The sequence below is a fragment of the Drosophila navojoa genome, chromosome 3, assembly GCF_054131105.1.
Source record: "Drosophila navojoa isolate 15081-1374.11 chromosome 3, UAZ_NAV_1.0, whole genome shotgun sequence".
Lineage (NCBI taxonomy): Eukaryota > Metazoa > Arthropoda > Insecta > Diptera > Drosophilidae > Drosophila > Drosophila navojoa.
This window is the reverse complement of record NC_142891.1, coordinates 25,775,723-25,792,585: the sequence shown is the minus strand read 5'-3', so window position 1 is coordinate 25,792,585 and position 16,863 is coordinate 25,775,723. Positions and strand designations below refer to the sequence as shown.

Here is a 16,863-nt window from a genome sequence, read left to right as displayed (position 1 = left end):
TCGAGTAATCGCTGTCGAAACGCTCGTCGAATGCATTGACGCTATAAAGACACACAATGACGTTGTAAAAAGGAGAGAGAAGAAATAACAGTCAGATGGACAGAGAGACAGGGGCAGACAGACGGAGCGACAGGCGGAGAATACGTATAAAAATGCTGAGACGAGTCCGCGTGCAAGTAAAAGATGTCAACAAGCAGCAAGCCGGAATGGAAGCCATTCGGGTGGCGCTGGCTTAAGTGAGCTCCACAAATAGAGCTGACCAGAGGGAGAGGGGCGACTGAGCGAGTGAGACAGACGGGGGGCAATAGGGGCGGCGTGGGGTCGCTCCTTTGGCAGTTGACCAGTGCACATATACATGTATATAAAAAAAAGTTTGGATTATTTTTGTAATGTTTTCAAATATTTTGCGTATAAATTTTACAGTATTTTTTACTTGCTCAGATTTAGAATTTTAAATTAACAGAAAAATGTTTAAGGGAGCCAGCAAAGATAAATATATACATACCTATATATGTATATATATGCAGTACAACAATAATAATATATATATAATTTATCAAAGACAAACAAAGAGTCACATTCAGTTATTATACAGAATATTCAAATATATATTTTAAAATGCATAAAGTATATATTATATTTAACGTTTTTACAAAATTGATAATGATTGGATTTATTCGAAACATTATTTACTGGTAGATATATTTAGTATATTATATATATTTCATATTATTTATACACTTTATTTGTTTTTAGCATTTTATACAAACTCAAAATGGGAAAACTCTTTTCCCCGCCCCTGTATATTATTTGCAGTCTGCTTATTTCGATTCCATAATTTTGATTACATGTGCTCCAGCTAGCTCGCTTTGATTATAATTTGCTTGGCAGCTGCATTCGATTAATGAAATCCCATTGCTGATTTTGAGGTTTATGAGCCAAACGTGCCAATTTAGCTGTTGGCCAGACAAACAGCAATTGGCCCAAGCCGCAGAGTGCAAAATCAATAAATTAAGAAGCAATACTCATATTGCCCATCCCAGCTAGAGGGGCTAGCCTAGGCAACTACTATTAAATGCATTCCACCACCAACGCACCAGCCATAGCAATTTTCTTCAACGTTCCCTCATCTGCCTGGCCCCCGACCCGCCCCGGCCGGCCCCGCCCGGCACCGCCTCGCCTGGCTGAAGCCAATGTCGTTTTGGCTTTGGTAACGCGCAAAATAAATGAAAATATAAACCCGACTAACCAAAAACTGATTACTACAAGAGCTCAAGCACTCATGAAGCGCCCGCCTCTTATTCACTCCCCCTACCGCCCTCCCGCCCTCCCTGCTCTGCCACCCGGTCCTCTAACTCTGCTTTCTTGCTCTCATTCGCAGGCAACCATGGTGGCAACACTGGCGATAACAATCAAACGCCCGTGCGTAATCCGCCCGGAGCATTTCACAATTCTGCAGGCTCACTGGCACAGCATAATCTACTTGGTAAAATAATGCGCGGCATTAAAACGCAATCATTTGGGATTTTCAAACGTTTATCGAGTTATTTGCCGGCGGCGCTGCTGGCGTCGCTGCCAGCGTCGACAAGTCGATGGCGTATGAGTAATATGAAAAGCCAAGCCCACATTCAGCCACTGGAGACTGCTGTCAGCGTGCAGTCAAACATAAACAGCAGCAGCAGCAGCAGCAGCAGCAGCAGCAGCAGCAGCGGCAGCAGCCAAAGGACCAGCCACAGTAGCAACACCAACAACAGCAACAACACCAACAACAACAACCAGACCAGCAATAGCAATCGATGGGCGTGGCAGCCAGAGCCGCGCATATTTCACATAGCTCATACGCCGCGTGTGACGACGCAATGCGATTGGCCAACGCTCATTTGCATAGTAATATTGTCAGCGGGCATTGTTGTTGTTGTTGCCACGGATGTTGTTGTTATGCCCTTGTTGCTGGCGCTGCATTTTATCGGCAGCCGGATCGCATTTTCTATTAGTGCGGCGCATAGGCAACATTTAATGCTAACATTTTCGGCTGTTGGTAATAAGGTTGCCGCATTGTTGCCGCAAATTTATACAACAACAGCAGCAGCAATAGCAGCAGCAGCAGCAGCAGCAGCCGGAGCAGGAGGTGCGGCAGGAGCAACCCAGCCAAACACATTTAGTGTGCTTTGCCAGCGCTGGCATTCGAGATGAAATCAAATAATTGCAAAAAACTCATTTAGGGCACAACAACATGACGGAGCGGATGAAGAAGTGGAGCCAGAAGAAGACGAAGAAGAAGTAGTCGAGCTAGAAGAAGCAGCAGAACAAACCGCACGCCAAGAGCGTGCAAAACAGAATCAAACTTAGACAAGTAAGTGAAAAGTATAAAAAACAGCATAAAAGTTGTGCAAAGCAAACAGCACAAGAAATACAAATGGCATACTCATATGAACATATACATATATCATATGAACATATATATCAACTGTATAGCACTAATCGTTAAATGTTTCTCATGCTAAATGGCAACTGCAACTGGCGTGGCCTTTACATACATTCAGTTTTAAATTGCCAATCAGCAGCAGTTGAAGAGCTCTTGGCTATTTCGTTTCTCAGTTTCCAAACAGATTCTCTAATGCAATTAATCAAGCATTGAAATGCGAAGCAATGCCGCAACGACTCCAATTCATTTTAAATCAACTTGCATTCAAACGTCCTTTACAAATCAAAAATAAATAAGAAATTCCCAATCAAACCCAAGCTGACTGCAAGCTTAATGAGAGAATTGGTGTTCCTTATTATTATATGATATTAGATATTATTATGATATTAGATATAGACATTAGAGAATAATTTGCGAACCCAACTGGATTACAGCTGAACTGCTTAAGCTGGATGATGAGGATGTTTTATAGGTCTGCTTTCGCGCTTTTGTTGTCTGGACTTTGGATTATGCTGACAGGTGCTCGCCATAAAAAGGAGCGTGGGAGGATTGATTTCAATGCTTTGGGTATTGGTTGATGATATCATTGATAAGAGTAAGAGTAGTAAGATGTTGGTTTCTGAAATTATTTATTGTATTTGCTTTCGTAAATTTTCCTTTTTCTTTTTGTTGAAAATCCAGTCCCGAAATAAGATCACACAGTAGTTGTTATACTTTGTATTATGACTTATATTTTGATTTAAGCACGGCACAACACATCGATCTACACAGCTCAAGAATCGCAGCAAGACAGATCGCGACGCAGCAACATTCAATGCGTGCTAGTCGAATTCGTCAGACAAATAATGTTTCTAGACTAGCGTTGCGACAGCCGACATGACGATCGTAATCGATTTAATTTTTAAGATTTAAGATTTTGTGTTTCTTATTAGTCTGTGCATCGTATGAAGGGGTACCTGCGTCAATAAGTGTGTCTGCGGGAGTTCTGTTCGCTGTCAAGCGTTTTGTCTTGTGGCTGTAAATGTATAGAATAGTTTCGAATTTAGTCTGCCTGTTCTCTATGTCAGATTTTGTACTAATGATTCTTAATTTCTCATTGATCGTTCTGTGAAATCTTTCTATGTCGGCGGTGCCTTTCTTACTAGTGGTTATACTGATGTTTACGTTTTCATATTTTAGCCAGCTTTGAAGGGCTGCGCATATAAGCGCTGAGTCTTTGTCTGCTTTAATTTCTGTGGCTTTTCATTTCATGTCATTGAAGATTTTTATGATTGCTCTTTTAGTTTCGAGTCAATCACGGCCTTTAAGTTCAACTAAATTTCCCAATTTTGAATATATATCGATACAAGATAGAAATTGTTTGTTATCGATTAGATAGAAGTCCATGACATATTTTTCTCTGGGGCTGTATATTTCTGGAGTGATTTCAAGGTTTAATTTTGTGTTTCTATTTTCAGATTTAGATAGATTACACATTTCAATTTTGTTTATGATATTTTGTATAAGCTTTTGTGGTCTGGGAAGTAGAATTTTTCTCTTTGTGATACCGGGGTGAGGAGGTTCTTAAGGTTTTGGTTTTACTGTCGAGTCATGTTTTCTGCGTACGCTTTTTGAAATGTTTGGAAGTCTGAGATGCTTTCAAAGTATAATGCGTTATTCCTTAAACAGAGATATTCTTTAATAGCGTCTTTGGCAAATGTGGCAGTCATTTCTTTCATGAGTTCTATTTGTCTGCTATATGAGTTTAAGAGTCTTTCTGAAATGGAAATAAGCTTTGATTATCTTCTTGACCACTGCAAATGGTTGCTAGCGAGCTATTAACTTCTTCCTAGGAGATTTTCGTCTAGTTTGATTTTAGAAAGGGCGTCAGCTACATAGCTTTCTTTTCCTGGTAGGTATTTGATATCGTGATATTTGATATTTGATATCGTAGTCGTATTCGCTTAGTTTGATCATCCATCTTTGTAGTTTCGTATTTGGTTCTTTTATATTATGTAGCCCCATTAGTATGGGGCTAAGTATTTGGAATTTTCGACCGAAGAGATACGATATTTGGCTGCCCAAACGATAGCTAGTAATCATTTTTCTATCGTGTTCGTTTAGAGTTCTGCAAGCAAAGCAAATTGCTTTGTGATCTTGTGAAAGAGCTGCTCCTATAGCTACATTGCTTGCATTTGTGGTTAGTGAAAAAGTTTTATTGAAGTCTGGGTATATTAGTATGGGGTCACTTGTTAGGAGTGCTATTAACATTTCGAAGGCTGAGATGAAATCTTGGTTTCTTATATCGATTTTCGTGTCTTTCTTTAATCCTAATGTGAGGGGTTTTGCTATTTTAGCAAAGTTTGGGATAAATTTGCGGTAGAATCCACAAAGACCTAAGAAGAGTTTGATTTCTTTGGGTGTCTTGGGAATTGGAAAATTGATTATTGCTGTTATTTTTTCAGAGTTTGGTTTAATTCCTTCTGTGGTAATAATATGTCCTAAGAATTCTGTTTTTTTCCTCAAAAATTCACATTTATCTAATTGTAATAACAGGTTAGCTATGTGCAATCTGTGCAATACTCTTATGGAGGTTAAATGTTCTTCTAATAAGGATGAAAAGATAATCATGTCATCGAGATAGATAAACCATCTTTATAGATTAAATCTTCTAATATGCATCTTTGGAATGTTGCTGGGGCGTTTTCAAGACCGAAAGGCATATAGTAGGGTGAGCGTGATTTTCCATAGATTTATCTAGGTGTTTGTTGTGTTTTTTTCGGTGAATATATCACTATATATTTATATTATATTCCTTCTATTCTTATCATACTAGTAAAAAGGAGAACTTTAATTATTATATACATTTTTATAAAATATTTTGAAACATTTTGCTGATGTCACCTGTAAAGAGAAAGGCAAATATGCTCTTCTTCTCTTCTTTCTTAGACTTTGAGCTTCATTGAAGTGGGGCTGAAATGCTGTCTTATATTACATATGATAATATATTGGAGAACAACTTCTTATTGATTTGCTTTGATCTACTTAGGCTTGAGTTTTCTTATGTAAATAGATGGAATCTCGATCTTCAAGATATTGAGATTTAAGGGAGTTCGCTTATGATTTTTAGCTTGATTTGTTTATTGTGTCAGAATCGCTCCCGATTGGTGACTTTAAGATATGCTGAATACTGGATTCCCACCAAAAGTGTGCAATGTGATCTTTTGTTTATGGGATTCCGAGTGTGGGAGTGAGTGTTATAGCCTCTTTGGTATGTCTGTACGAGTTTTGCATTGTTTATAAAATTAGCAGATGTTTTTGTCGGTAAGCTTGAGCTTAGGGTGAGGTCCTGAAGATGTTTAGCTAAGCTGGAATTTAAGGATTGATGAAGTGGGCTTTAAGCTTAGAACCAACGGCTTTTAAGCTGAATAATAATGAAATTAAATTCAGCTTCCTGAAAATATCGGCATATGTTATCGAGTCTTAGAGATAAGCTCGATATCCGCGCGATATATATGGACATTATTAAAAAAGTTAAAGTCTCTAGCTATTATATCTTCTGAGATCGACGCGTTAAAACACACGGACAGACGGGCGAAAGCAACTCAGCTCGTCCCCTGATCAAGAATATATATACTTGTGGGGTCTGCCACGCCTCCTTCTGCCCGTTACATACATTTCAACAAAACCATTATACATACATATGTCGAAATAGATGTGTTCTGACACATATTGGACCAGGCATAAATGACCTGATGGAGAGTAAAGTACGTAATAAATGCTTGCGATAATTAATTCCAACAAATTCTGCCCCATACATTAATTTTAATTTACAACCAAATTTAGAAATGGCTGCATGCATAGATATTTCTTTATTGAAACGAACTTTACATTGAAATGTTCTAGTTGAAGTTAAAGTCGTTTAATACGACTTTGGCCGAATCACCATTTGTGTGAACTTAAGCGAATTTGAATACCATGCTATTCTTTTAATTCCACTCCCAACATCTTTTAGTGTATATCGTCCGTTTAAATTACTGAAATTATCAAGAAATCAATAGGGCATATACATAGTTTCAAGTGTTTTGCTTTTTCTTTTTACCACTTCAAGCATTTCTTAAACCACCAGCCAGACCCATAATCTGCTGCACAGTTCTTGTCAGATAAATCGTTATCGCGATCTTTTGTTGAGAATTTCATGTTTTTATGATATTCTAAGGCATGGCCAGCATTCCCAGAATAATCACCAAGCTTCTTAAGCTCGTACGACTCTTCTTCGCTGCCAATGAGGAAATGGCTGTACCGGGCATATCGGGTTTCGTTATTAATGTCCTCCAAGTGAATATATAACTCATGCGGCTGCGACTGTGTAATTAAATGGATCTTCTCCAATCCCATGAAATACTCATGTTCCATGTTCCCAAATCCTCTCTTGTATCCCTCCCAGTTGCGATTAAAGTCTTCAGTTCCATCAATTCTACGCTGAATCACGATCCAACCAGATCCCACAAGCTTAGAGTCGCAGGGTACGAGGAATGGCCCGATGTTGGGTAATATCATTGCAGATGTATTGGATTTACCTTGGCAGTTAGGTTCCTCTAACTTTTTCATATATTCCATATATTCTGTTTGCTTCGATTGAAGATCTTTAATTTTCGCAGCATTTGCAGCTGATTCACTTTCTAAGTCAGATAATTTGTGATTTTGTTCCTCTATCAGAGATTTTAATTTCAATATTTCGTTATCTCTTTCAATTATAGTAGTATCTCTTGTTCTTCTATATGTGTCGATGAGCTCATTCTGAAGAGCCAATTGCTTATCTTTCGATTCAATCTGAGAAGCGAATTGCTTATCTTTTGATTCAATCATTTCAAGCTGAGAAGCGAATAGCTTATCTTTTGATTCAATCAATGCAAGCTGAGAAGCCAATTGCTTATCTTTTGAATCAATCTGAGAAGCGAATTGCTTATCTTTTGATTCAATTAATTCAAGCTGAGAAGCCAATTGCTTATCTTTTGATTCAATCTGAGAAGCGAATAGCTTATCTTTTGATTCAATCTGAGAAGCGAATTGCTTATCTTTTGATTCAATCAATGCAAGCTGAGAAGCCAATTGCTTATCTTTTGATTCAATCAATGCAAGCTTGGAAGCCAATTGCTTATCTTTTGATTCAATTAATTCAAACTGAGAAGCCAATTGCTTATCTTTTGATTCAATCAATGTAAGCTTGGAAGCCAATTGCTTATCTTTTGATTCAATCAATTCAAGCTGAGAAGCCAATTGCTTATCTTTTGATTCAATCTGAGAAGCGAATAGCTTATCTTTTGATTCAATCTGAGAAGCGAATTGCTTATCTTTTGATTCAATCAATGCAAGCTTGGAAGCCAATTGCTTATCTTTTGATTCAATCAATTCAAGCTGAGAAGCCAATTGCTTATCTTTTGATTCAATCTGAGAAGCGAATTGCTTATCTTTGGATTCAATCTGAGAAGCGTATTGCTTATCTTTTGATTCAATCAATTCAAGCTGAGAAGCCAATTGCTTATCTTTTGATTCAATCTGAGAAGCGAATTGCTTATGTTTTGATTCAATCTGAGAAGCGAATAGCTTATCTTTTGATTCAATTAATTCAACCTTTGCAGCCAATTCTTTATCTTTTAGTTCAATTGTTTTCTGTAGATCTTTTACACTCTGCATATCGCTATCCAATTTCGATTGTAATTCTGATAGAGATTTCTCTTTTGAGAACACGGATGAGGCGTGTGCAAGAAGGGGCTTCACAATCTGATAGCAGTATTTTCCACAGTGTGCATCTAGTTCTCTATTGGCTTGGCATTCCTATGGTATATACTATTTTATATTTATATCTATTTAATATATATGCAAATACTTCCTATCACTATTTGAAACATTGATTGTCGTCAGCAGCCAGACAATTTATGAAATAGTTGATAATATAAAGTCGTAGGTGACATGACTTTGCCTGATCTCAAGTTGTTGAATACCTAATGGGGTAAATGGCTCAGCTTATCAGTGGCAAATGATTGCAAATGTTATGAGAATGTCTTTAAGGCGTCAACACAGTCAGTTGAGCATTGTCAATCGATCAGTAGGGAATACCTGACTGACAGATATCACTTATTGCACTTATTTTAAATAACTTGATATGATTAAGCTCTGAAAGTTTCAAAAAGATTGTACGTTTAGAAATTGAATTATTCAACAATTAAATTCTTATCTTGTCCACACTGCAGAGCAGCCCAAGCGCAGTCGCTGCTTACTGCGCAGTTAGCAGAGCGCGTTCTATGTGTGCCTAAGAGAAGTTCAGATTGTTCAGTTGATTAGAATGGCAGATTGGAGGGTTCAGGGTATCTCCTAAACGAGCAGTCTCGACTAGAGTCGTCTTACTTGTTGTACTTAACATGCTATTATTATTTGAGAGGTGCTCTATATTACGAAATTACATTTCAATTTGTAAACCCTAATTTAATATAGAACTCGTATGCTCCAGCATGAGGACATCATAATTATTCAGCCATTCAACCTTGCAATTATAGTTTGCGTTTGCCCTGCGAGTGGGAAGTAATTCAAAGCGAAATTCAACAAAACTAATAATATATGTATGTATTTTCATTTGAATGCGCTGCGAACTGCGAACTGCCAAAAGCCAATTGCTGTTGCAATATTTACAAAATTGAAAGCGAAAATGTTTGTTTGCCATTGCCTGCAACTATATTCGAAATCAGTGCGAAATATGCGCGCTATGGAAATATGTCCACACAAATAAATGATGAAATATGCATGGGGTCAATAAACAAAAGCCGAATCTTAAATGAGAGACACGAAGAGGCGGCCTAGCATGTAAAATGTAAAAACACAACAGAAGCTTTGCCCCATTAAATGAGCATAAATTAATTATACTAAACAATATGAATTCAAAGCGAAATATGTCGAACTAAAAAAAGCACTGTTAATCAAATTTGCATTTAGGTGGGCGTATTTGCAAACACAAACATATACATACATAGCGAATTTACGTAGTAAATTTAGCGTCAAAACTAAAAAAGTTCAATACAAAAATAAAATAAATGAATAAAAAATGATAAATATATATAGAAAATATATATGTTAAAACCTTAGAGAGATATTAGCTAGTGATACGATTTATATATACACAAAATTCAAAATAGCATATTATTATAAATTGAATGTGTTGCATTAATGTTGAAATTATTTGTTTGATTTAATCAGATTTAATTATTGTTTTTATCAATTACATTCTCCAATGATAATTGTAAATATTTCAATAAAAAAATAATAAAATAAAAACAAAACAAAAACAAAACAAATTGCATTACTTCCATTGAAATATGTTTTAAAGTTGCTCTGTAAATAATTGAATTGACAAAATAAAATAAAAAAATATTACGACTATATATACATATATACATATGAAAAATTCTGCTTTGCTTTAAAAATGTTGTAAATATAATTAAGTATTAAATTATGGCAGATAAAATGAATGTTGAAATGTTAAAATGAATTAAAATTATATAAATCTAAATATATAAATATGAACTATTTAAAGCTAATTAAGTAGAACTTAAATTCCCAATCAGCATTTATACACAGGAATAAAAAAAATAAGAACTAAAAATTGCTGTTGATGAGAAAGCGATGTATATGAATTTATATATAAGGCGTGCGTAAAAAACATAAAGAAGCTCAGTTATGTATTCAAATGTATGTGCAGCTTACACATACATCTAACTATATACATACATATATATATAAACTAAGTACATACATACATATATATATAGCTAGTTATTATGATTTCATAAGCCTATTTATTATGTGAATATATAAGTTGTGGCATATCTATGTAACATAAATTTATATGTAAATGTATGCAGAAAGTTTACAATAAAAATAAAAGTGACAACAATTTGTGTGAAACTAATACCCAAGCATTATGTCTGCTGGAAACTTTGGGAATGTAACTGCAGTCCAAGGCACCCACACTCACTAGCTCTCAAGGACACGCACAGGGGGAGTCATCTGAAGAGAGGCACGTGCGCGAATGTGTATGTATACAAAAATAAATACTTGTGTAACTAGCAGCCAGCCGACCAGAAAGCAATTGTGCAATTTGCCAGAAGAAACGAGAGGCAACAAGGGCAACAAAATAGAAAAGGTAACACAGTGAACGACTTGCATATATCTAAGGTTTTTTGGGCGCAAGGATATGGGCGAGGATCTATGAGGATTTCATAGGTGGTGAGAAGAGATGGTAGACCGTAGAACATTTATAATGATTGAATTGATTTAAACATATTCAGATTTAATCAGAATTATTGTTTTTATAGAATTTCAATTATCCAGAAGAATTCATCAATTCAATTCAATTTTCATATGTATTTTAGACGATATCTATTTAGACGACACATACAGCGGTATTTAACAAAGGCTTGCAATCAAATAAAATGCATATAGTTTACCTTCATTAACAAACTTGTCTTGGTTCCATTTACAGGGTATTTGGAAAACAAAGCACTGCAGCAGCCAAGCACATAATTGTTGGCACAAACCGCACAAATTACCAAAAAAACCCAACACACACACACACTAGCACACACACAAACACACATACACATGTTACACTCCTGCACTACAGCTGGCAGCAAGAGCTCGTCGTCTTTATTTAAAATTGGACCAAAAGATGTTGGCCCAACTGGCATTCGTTTGTTAAATATTTTGCACTTTCTACGGGCAGCGCTCAGTGGAATTTGTTGCGGCTGCCATTGAAATGTTGTCGTGTGGAAGTGAGCAGATTTTCCAAGCAATTAGTGGCTGGAAAAGCGCATGCCAGATGGACAGCAAAGCCTAACGACTGGGTTAACAGGGCGACACATAAGAAGCCAGCATTTACATATGCTAAATGTGCATAAGTGTGCGTGTCCGTGTGCGTATGTACAGTCTGTGCGAAAAGTAAGTGGTTAAACACTTGGCCTTGGAATGAAGTCGAGATATTAAAGTAGCATTGGTTGTTTTTCGTTTGTAAGTTTATTTATATGTAAATATGTAAAAAATATACATATATTCTCTTTAAAAAATATTTTCAATTATTTTTTCTTATAGATAATCCTTAACCTAAAATAATGAGCCTCTCCATATTTAGTATTTCAGAAACATGAGTCTGGAGAGTACGACAGTATAATCATAGCATAGCCGTGGTAAGTCATATAATATACATATATGAGAAGATTTTCAAAGCTAATCTCCTTTAATCTCTTCTATTCCATAGGTATATATCTGTACGTAGAGGTGCCAGAGCTTTGTGGCCACTGACAAAGCTCTAAAATGTCGATTGCAAGCGGAAATTAATGTTTATCAATCTAGAACTCTCATTAGAAATATTAGACTATGCCTTATAAATTATAAGCATTTAAATAATTTATATGTATTTATGAATATGAAAAAATGCATTACATTTTTGTTAAATTCTGATTTTGCCTTTTAATGCAAGTACTCCTAAGCTCTGGAAATCACCTGATATAGATTTTAATTTGAATACGGTATAAATATGTTAAATACTTTTCAAATAATAAAATTACACTTTCTTCTGAATTTTTATCCTTAAATTTGGTTGAAATAGCGGGGGAAAAAAGTCGATTTTTGAAAATTTGCAATTAATACATTCCGTTGCATACTTTCAAAGGAGGACTAATACGGCTCCAGTTTAGATGAATATTTGACTGAAATACCAGGCGAACAGAGATGGCCAGCAGGGAGAAAAATATAAATCAAGATCCCACTGTTAACTTAAAGATTGGAACGTAAGCTCTCTGTTAATTAGCAGTCTATGTCCAGTAAGAGATCATAAGTGGAAATCAGGTTGAAAATGTTAATCAACAGAGTGGAACGTAAATTCGCTGCTAATGAGGAGAGCATTTTGGTTGAGTGATTTTAATTGGGTTACTCGAGAGCAGCTTCAGGTGCAGTTCAACTGCGTCTCTCTCTGTTAAACTCCTGTAAAATGGATGGATTGCTAAAATACATTAGGATGTTGAACATATGACCGAATTGGGAGCAGCGGCATGTGACTGGAGGCTGTTGACCATATTGCATATTGTGGTCCTGTAATACTATACGCTTAATCCAAAGGCTTAAATTGTTTGTAATCAATATTGCAAATTAATAGCAACTAGCATTAAATGAGAGATAGAGAATATAGTTTAAATATTGATATTTACGCACCGATTTACTTCCATGTGATTATCTGGCATATCTAAAAATAAATACATCAAACTATTAAATATTTGAACAAATAATTGAAGCTATTTACTTTTTCAAAACCAGACGAAACTAATATTCATTCGAAATTGAAGTTGAATTATATTCAGGTGCTCGCAATCAAATAACTGTTTATTCACCTGTAACAGATATCATACTCGACAAAGCAGGCAGCTCTTTAATGGCAAAAAGCGAAGCTGTCTAAGCCCGTTGCAACGAGAATGGCATTTGGCTGCATTTCTTGGCAGCACCTTTGTCTCGCACATCCCTCTCGGTTGCCAGTTAGCTCGCCGGCGTGTATGCGAGTGGAAAATTCAATTTGCAAAGTGCATAAAAGTGAGAGACGACAGCGTGGCCGATGAGCGAGGATGCAACGAACGTGTGAGATTTTTAACTCGACGCGTTCCATGTTTGCTGCTGTTAAACAAAAGCGTCAGCTACTCTAACCCAGTTAGCTGCACATACATATATGTGTATATACATATATATAAATATATTCTATACATACATAGGACAGACATAACCAGATGCAGACGCTGAGCATCGACATAGACGCATGCAACAAACAAGTGGCATAAACGTAAACGTAAACGTAAACGTAAGCGCAGCGCCCGAGTGGCGCAAACATTGTAATTAAATCTACGTCAACATAAGCGACGAATGCGAATGCGAATGCGAATGCGAATGCGAAAGTGAATGGAGCTGGGGGCAATGGAAAGCATGAGAAGAGCGTGCCGAGGATGAGTGAGTGAGAATGAGAGTGAGAGTGTGTGTGTGTGTATGTGTGTGAGCGAATGCACAGGGATATATGTACATATGCATGTAGGCATGTAGATATGATACCATTTTGTAAGTGTGTGCATGTGTGTAAGCTTAAATACCCTGGCACTTGAGCATTCGAATCGGTCAGCTCGCTCACTGCAGGAAATTAAATCAATGAATAAAAGTAATATTAGAATTAATATCAATAATAAAAACATATCATAAATATGTATAATACTACTTTTTTATTTTTTACAATATTCTATTTATACTTTTATTTTATTAATATTACTTTTTTAAATTTTAAAAAAATATAAACAATATAAACAAATGTAAATGTGAAAGACAAAATTCTTTTATTCATTTTAATATAATAAAAAAAAAATATAAAATAAAAACAACCTAAATAAAAAATAAAAAATTAAAAAATGAATAACAGAGGAAAAAACACAAAAATAAAAATAAATAAGCATAAATTAAAATAATAATATATGTATATTTAAAAATATAAAAAAAAAAAAATAGAAAATTAAATGATATATTTATACAAGCTCCTTCTCCACTCGTATATGTCATTTATTAAGTATTTTTCCATATTTCCGTATGTTGTATCAATATACGATTCACACAATATATAGGGCATTGCCTAGTCGTGCCGCTCGCAATTCTGACTAATTGCTAGTGCTGTTAGCTGTTAGCTGTTGACTTTTGAGCCAGAGCTCTGCACAGCTTGGCCAGAAAAGTGACGCAGACGTTGTCAGTGCGCTGTGTGTGTGTGTGTGTGCATGTGTGTGCGTGTTAGCCTTATGACTGGCTTTGTTTAGCCGCCAAGGTAAGCGAAAGTTTCTATACTGTCAATGCTGCTGTTGCTATTGTTGTTGTTGTTGTTGTTGTTGCTGTTGCTGTTGCTGTGTATTTAGCTGGCTTTAAAAGTGAAAGATATGAGTAAAGCATCCATTTCAATTGAGGACTGCGAGTTGATCTCGAATCTGTGCTTTGTGAATGTCCTTTTTGCAGCTCTCACGTTCAGTTAATCCAATTTGTTAGCTCACTTTCAATTACAATTACACTCCGAGAGACAAGAGTTCTGTTTGTGCTCTGTCACTGCATCAGATTTCTTTTTACTTCATGTGTTTGTAGTTCCCTCTCATTGTTGCTGTTGCTGTTGCTGTTGCTGCAGTTGACACTTTTCAATTGTTTGCTTTTTTGATAAGAGTAACTGAAAAGTTAAATTGAATTTAGCATAGTCAGCAAACAAATGAAAAACAATTAACTTACAGTTGGTAACGAGTAGTTGGCAATTATTTAAACCTTCCACTTGAGTATCCTCTTTAAGGCCTTCAAGTAAATGCAATGAGCTCGAAATGAATTAGGGTAAATGAGTTAATTTTAGCAGAAAACGTTTCTAATGCATGCGTGGATGATAGGTAAAATTGGTGTCTGGGCCCAAAGGCGTCTTGCTTGTTTGACTTGACTTTCTGAGAGCCGAGAGCCTGACTTTAAGTCATATGTGCCATAAATGGCCTTTACACGAATAGCTGCAGCAATTAAAACGTGGCCGAAAGGCATAAATTACGCATACGCCCCATTGCGTTCGTGCATTGTGCATTGTGGCATAAAAAAGGCAGACGCATAACAATAACGAGAGCTCAACTTGAACAGAATCTGAGCCAGCTGACCCAATTTGTATCCATTAGACAGGCGATAAATATGGTTAGCAAAGACTCTGCTTAACTTGGCCAGAAATCGGTAGGCGGCTCTCCTCCCAATGTAACTTATGGCCGGACTGTCAAGTGTTTGCCCAGCCAAAGGAGAAGGGTTGCGCTTCCATGCGGCATATCAAGTTGCAGCCTGGCTTTGATAAAGGTCAAAAGCGGCCGGCAATTAGATGGCCAAGTAATATGATGCCGGAGCAGGATAGCGCCACTTACAGCTAATAGCCCCATCCTGGCTGGATGGATGGATGGATGGATGGAAGGATGGCTGGGCGGGACGAAAGGATGTACCAATGGGGCAATAAGTTGGTGCGTGTTGACGCCGATATCCTTTTGCCCAGCCACTTATCATAACGCTTACGCGTTGATGGCTATCCACACTAGGTTCCGCACGCACACGCTGCTCCCCCTGCTGCCGTCGTTCCCGCTACTCCTTCTGCTGCTCCTACTCCTGCTGCTTATGCGCCTCCTGCAATTATGCTAAAAGCGTTAAATTTATAGTTTTCCCATACTCGAACACGGCTTCCCATGTCTGCGTCTAAATAAATGGCCTTTAAAGCACGCGTTAATGATGTTGATTGTAGTCCTGGGAGCAGCGACAACAGCACCAGGACGAGCCCTGGACCCAAACCCAGACACAGTTGTTTCCCACCTTTTCATGTTTAATGTTTTCTGACTAATGCTTTATAGCTGGAACGCGTCTGCCCCGCTTCGCCTACCTCTGGCTGCGCTGTCTGGTTTATTTTTATGATGATATATGGTCAGAGCTTTCAGACCTCACATCGGCCACTCGCCTGGGCTCGTTGCAAAGGATTTAAGGCCATATTTATTATGGCGGCCTGTTACCTGTTTATGATCGTGCAGAGCTCAAAAGCGGCTATAGCTCCAACGAGCGTTCCTATTGTATATGCGATAATAATATATTTTAAAATTCTAAAAAATATAAATAATGAATATTATTTTTTATTTATTTATTATTTTTTTTTTTTAATTTTATTTCACAGGTAAAAGTTTTGAATAGCACAAAGACTAAAGTAAATGGCCTCAAATATATATCGTTGAATATTTTCAGTTTCATTAATTAAAATATATATATATTTTTTTTAGAAAATTAATAGAAGTCAAAAACTTGTGTATTTTCTACTCAAAGGCCGGCTGCAGTAAGTAATACCCCCATTATATATAATTTATGCACGTAATTTAGCTAACATGAGGTTAATTGCCTGCCTTACCATATACATATAATTAGACCTTTATTTATATTCTACTGCACGATATGTAATAATTTATAAGAATGAGAATGGTAAGCGAGAGCAGATAAGAAAATTTGTGCTAGCATATGTATGTGTGTATACATTGGTGCATATGTATGTATGCAAAGCACTTCTCATATTTGCAAATTTTACTCAATTTACTAGCGACTTACACTCTCCTTAAAATATATTATGTCATTATAATGTTACTCTCATATATCAATTGTACCGTCTTTAATTCAGCACTGATATTATTGGAAATTAAATCAGTTTATTATTCAATTACACTTTTATTATAATATAAGAGCTAAATGCTCTTGTCAAAATGCGCTCAATCACAATATCAACTCAAGAGACGCGCAACGAATATCCCACGCACGCTCCTCTTCATTTATCCGTTAGGAAGTGATAATGAGATACAGCTTGTATGTGT

The 16,863-nt window shown here is 36.5% G+C and overlaps 2 protein-coding genes across 5 annotated transcripts in view; one reads left to right on the top strand and one right to left on the bottom strand.

Annotated features, from left to right (window-relative positions):
* Positions 1 to 16,863, top strand: part of DIP-kappa (Dpr-interacting protein kappa) — a 200,391-nt gene that overhangs the window by 87,594 nt on the left and 95,934 nt on the right. For 3 of the 4 annotated variants that reach the window (XM_089257272.1, XM_089257270.1, XM_089257271.1), the window contains one exon: positions 1,382 to 2,589. In XM_089257272.1, the coding sequence (XP_089113398.1) occupies positions 1,382 to 2,193 (812 nt within the window). In that variant the 3' untranslated portion in view covers positions 2,194 to 2,589. Of the gene's footprint in view, positions 1 to 1,381; positions 2,590 to 16,863 lie in introns of those variants that run through there. The other variant, XR_016196390.1, reaches the window with a different exon arrangement.
* LOC149091933 (ficolin-1-like) lies at positions 6,503 to 7,218 on the bottom strand. The gene has a single exon (XM_089257064.1). It carries the CDS (start codon positions 7,022 to 7,024, stop codon positions 6,503 to 6,505), a length of 522 nt encoding a protein of 173 aa, XP_089113190.1. The 5' UTR covers positions 7,025 to 7,218.

What these genes read in the sequence shown, in the direction of transcription:
- LOC149091933 (XM_089257064.1), bottom strand. Translation starts at nt 7,024, where the DNA reads ATGGAATATATGAAAAAGTTAGAGGAACCTAACTGCCAAGGTAAATCC.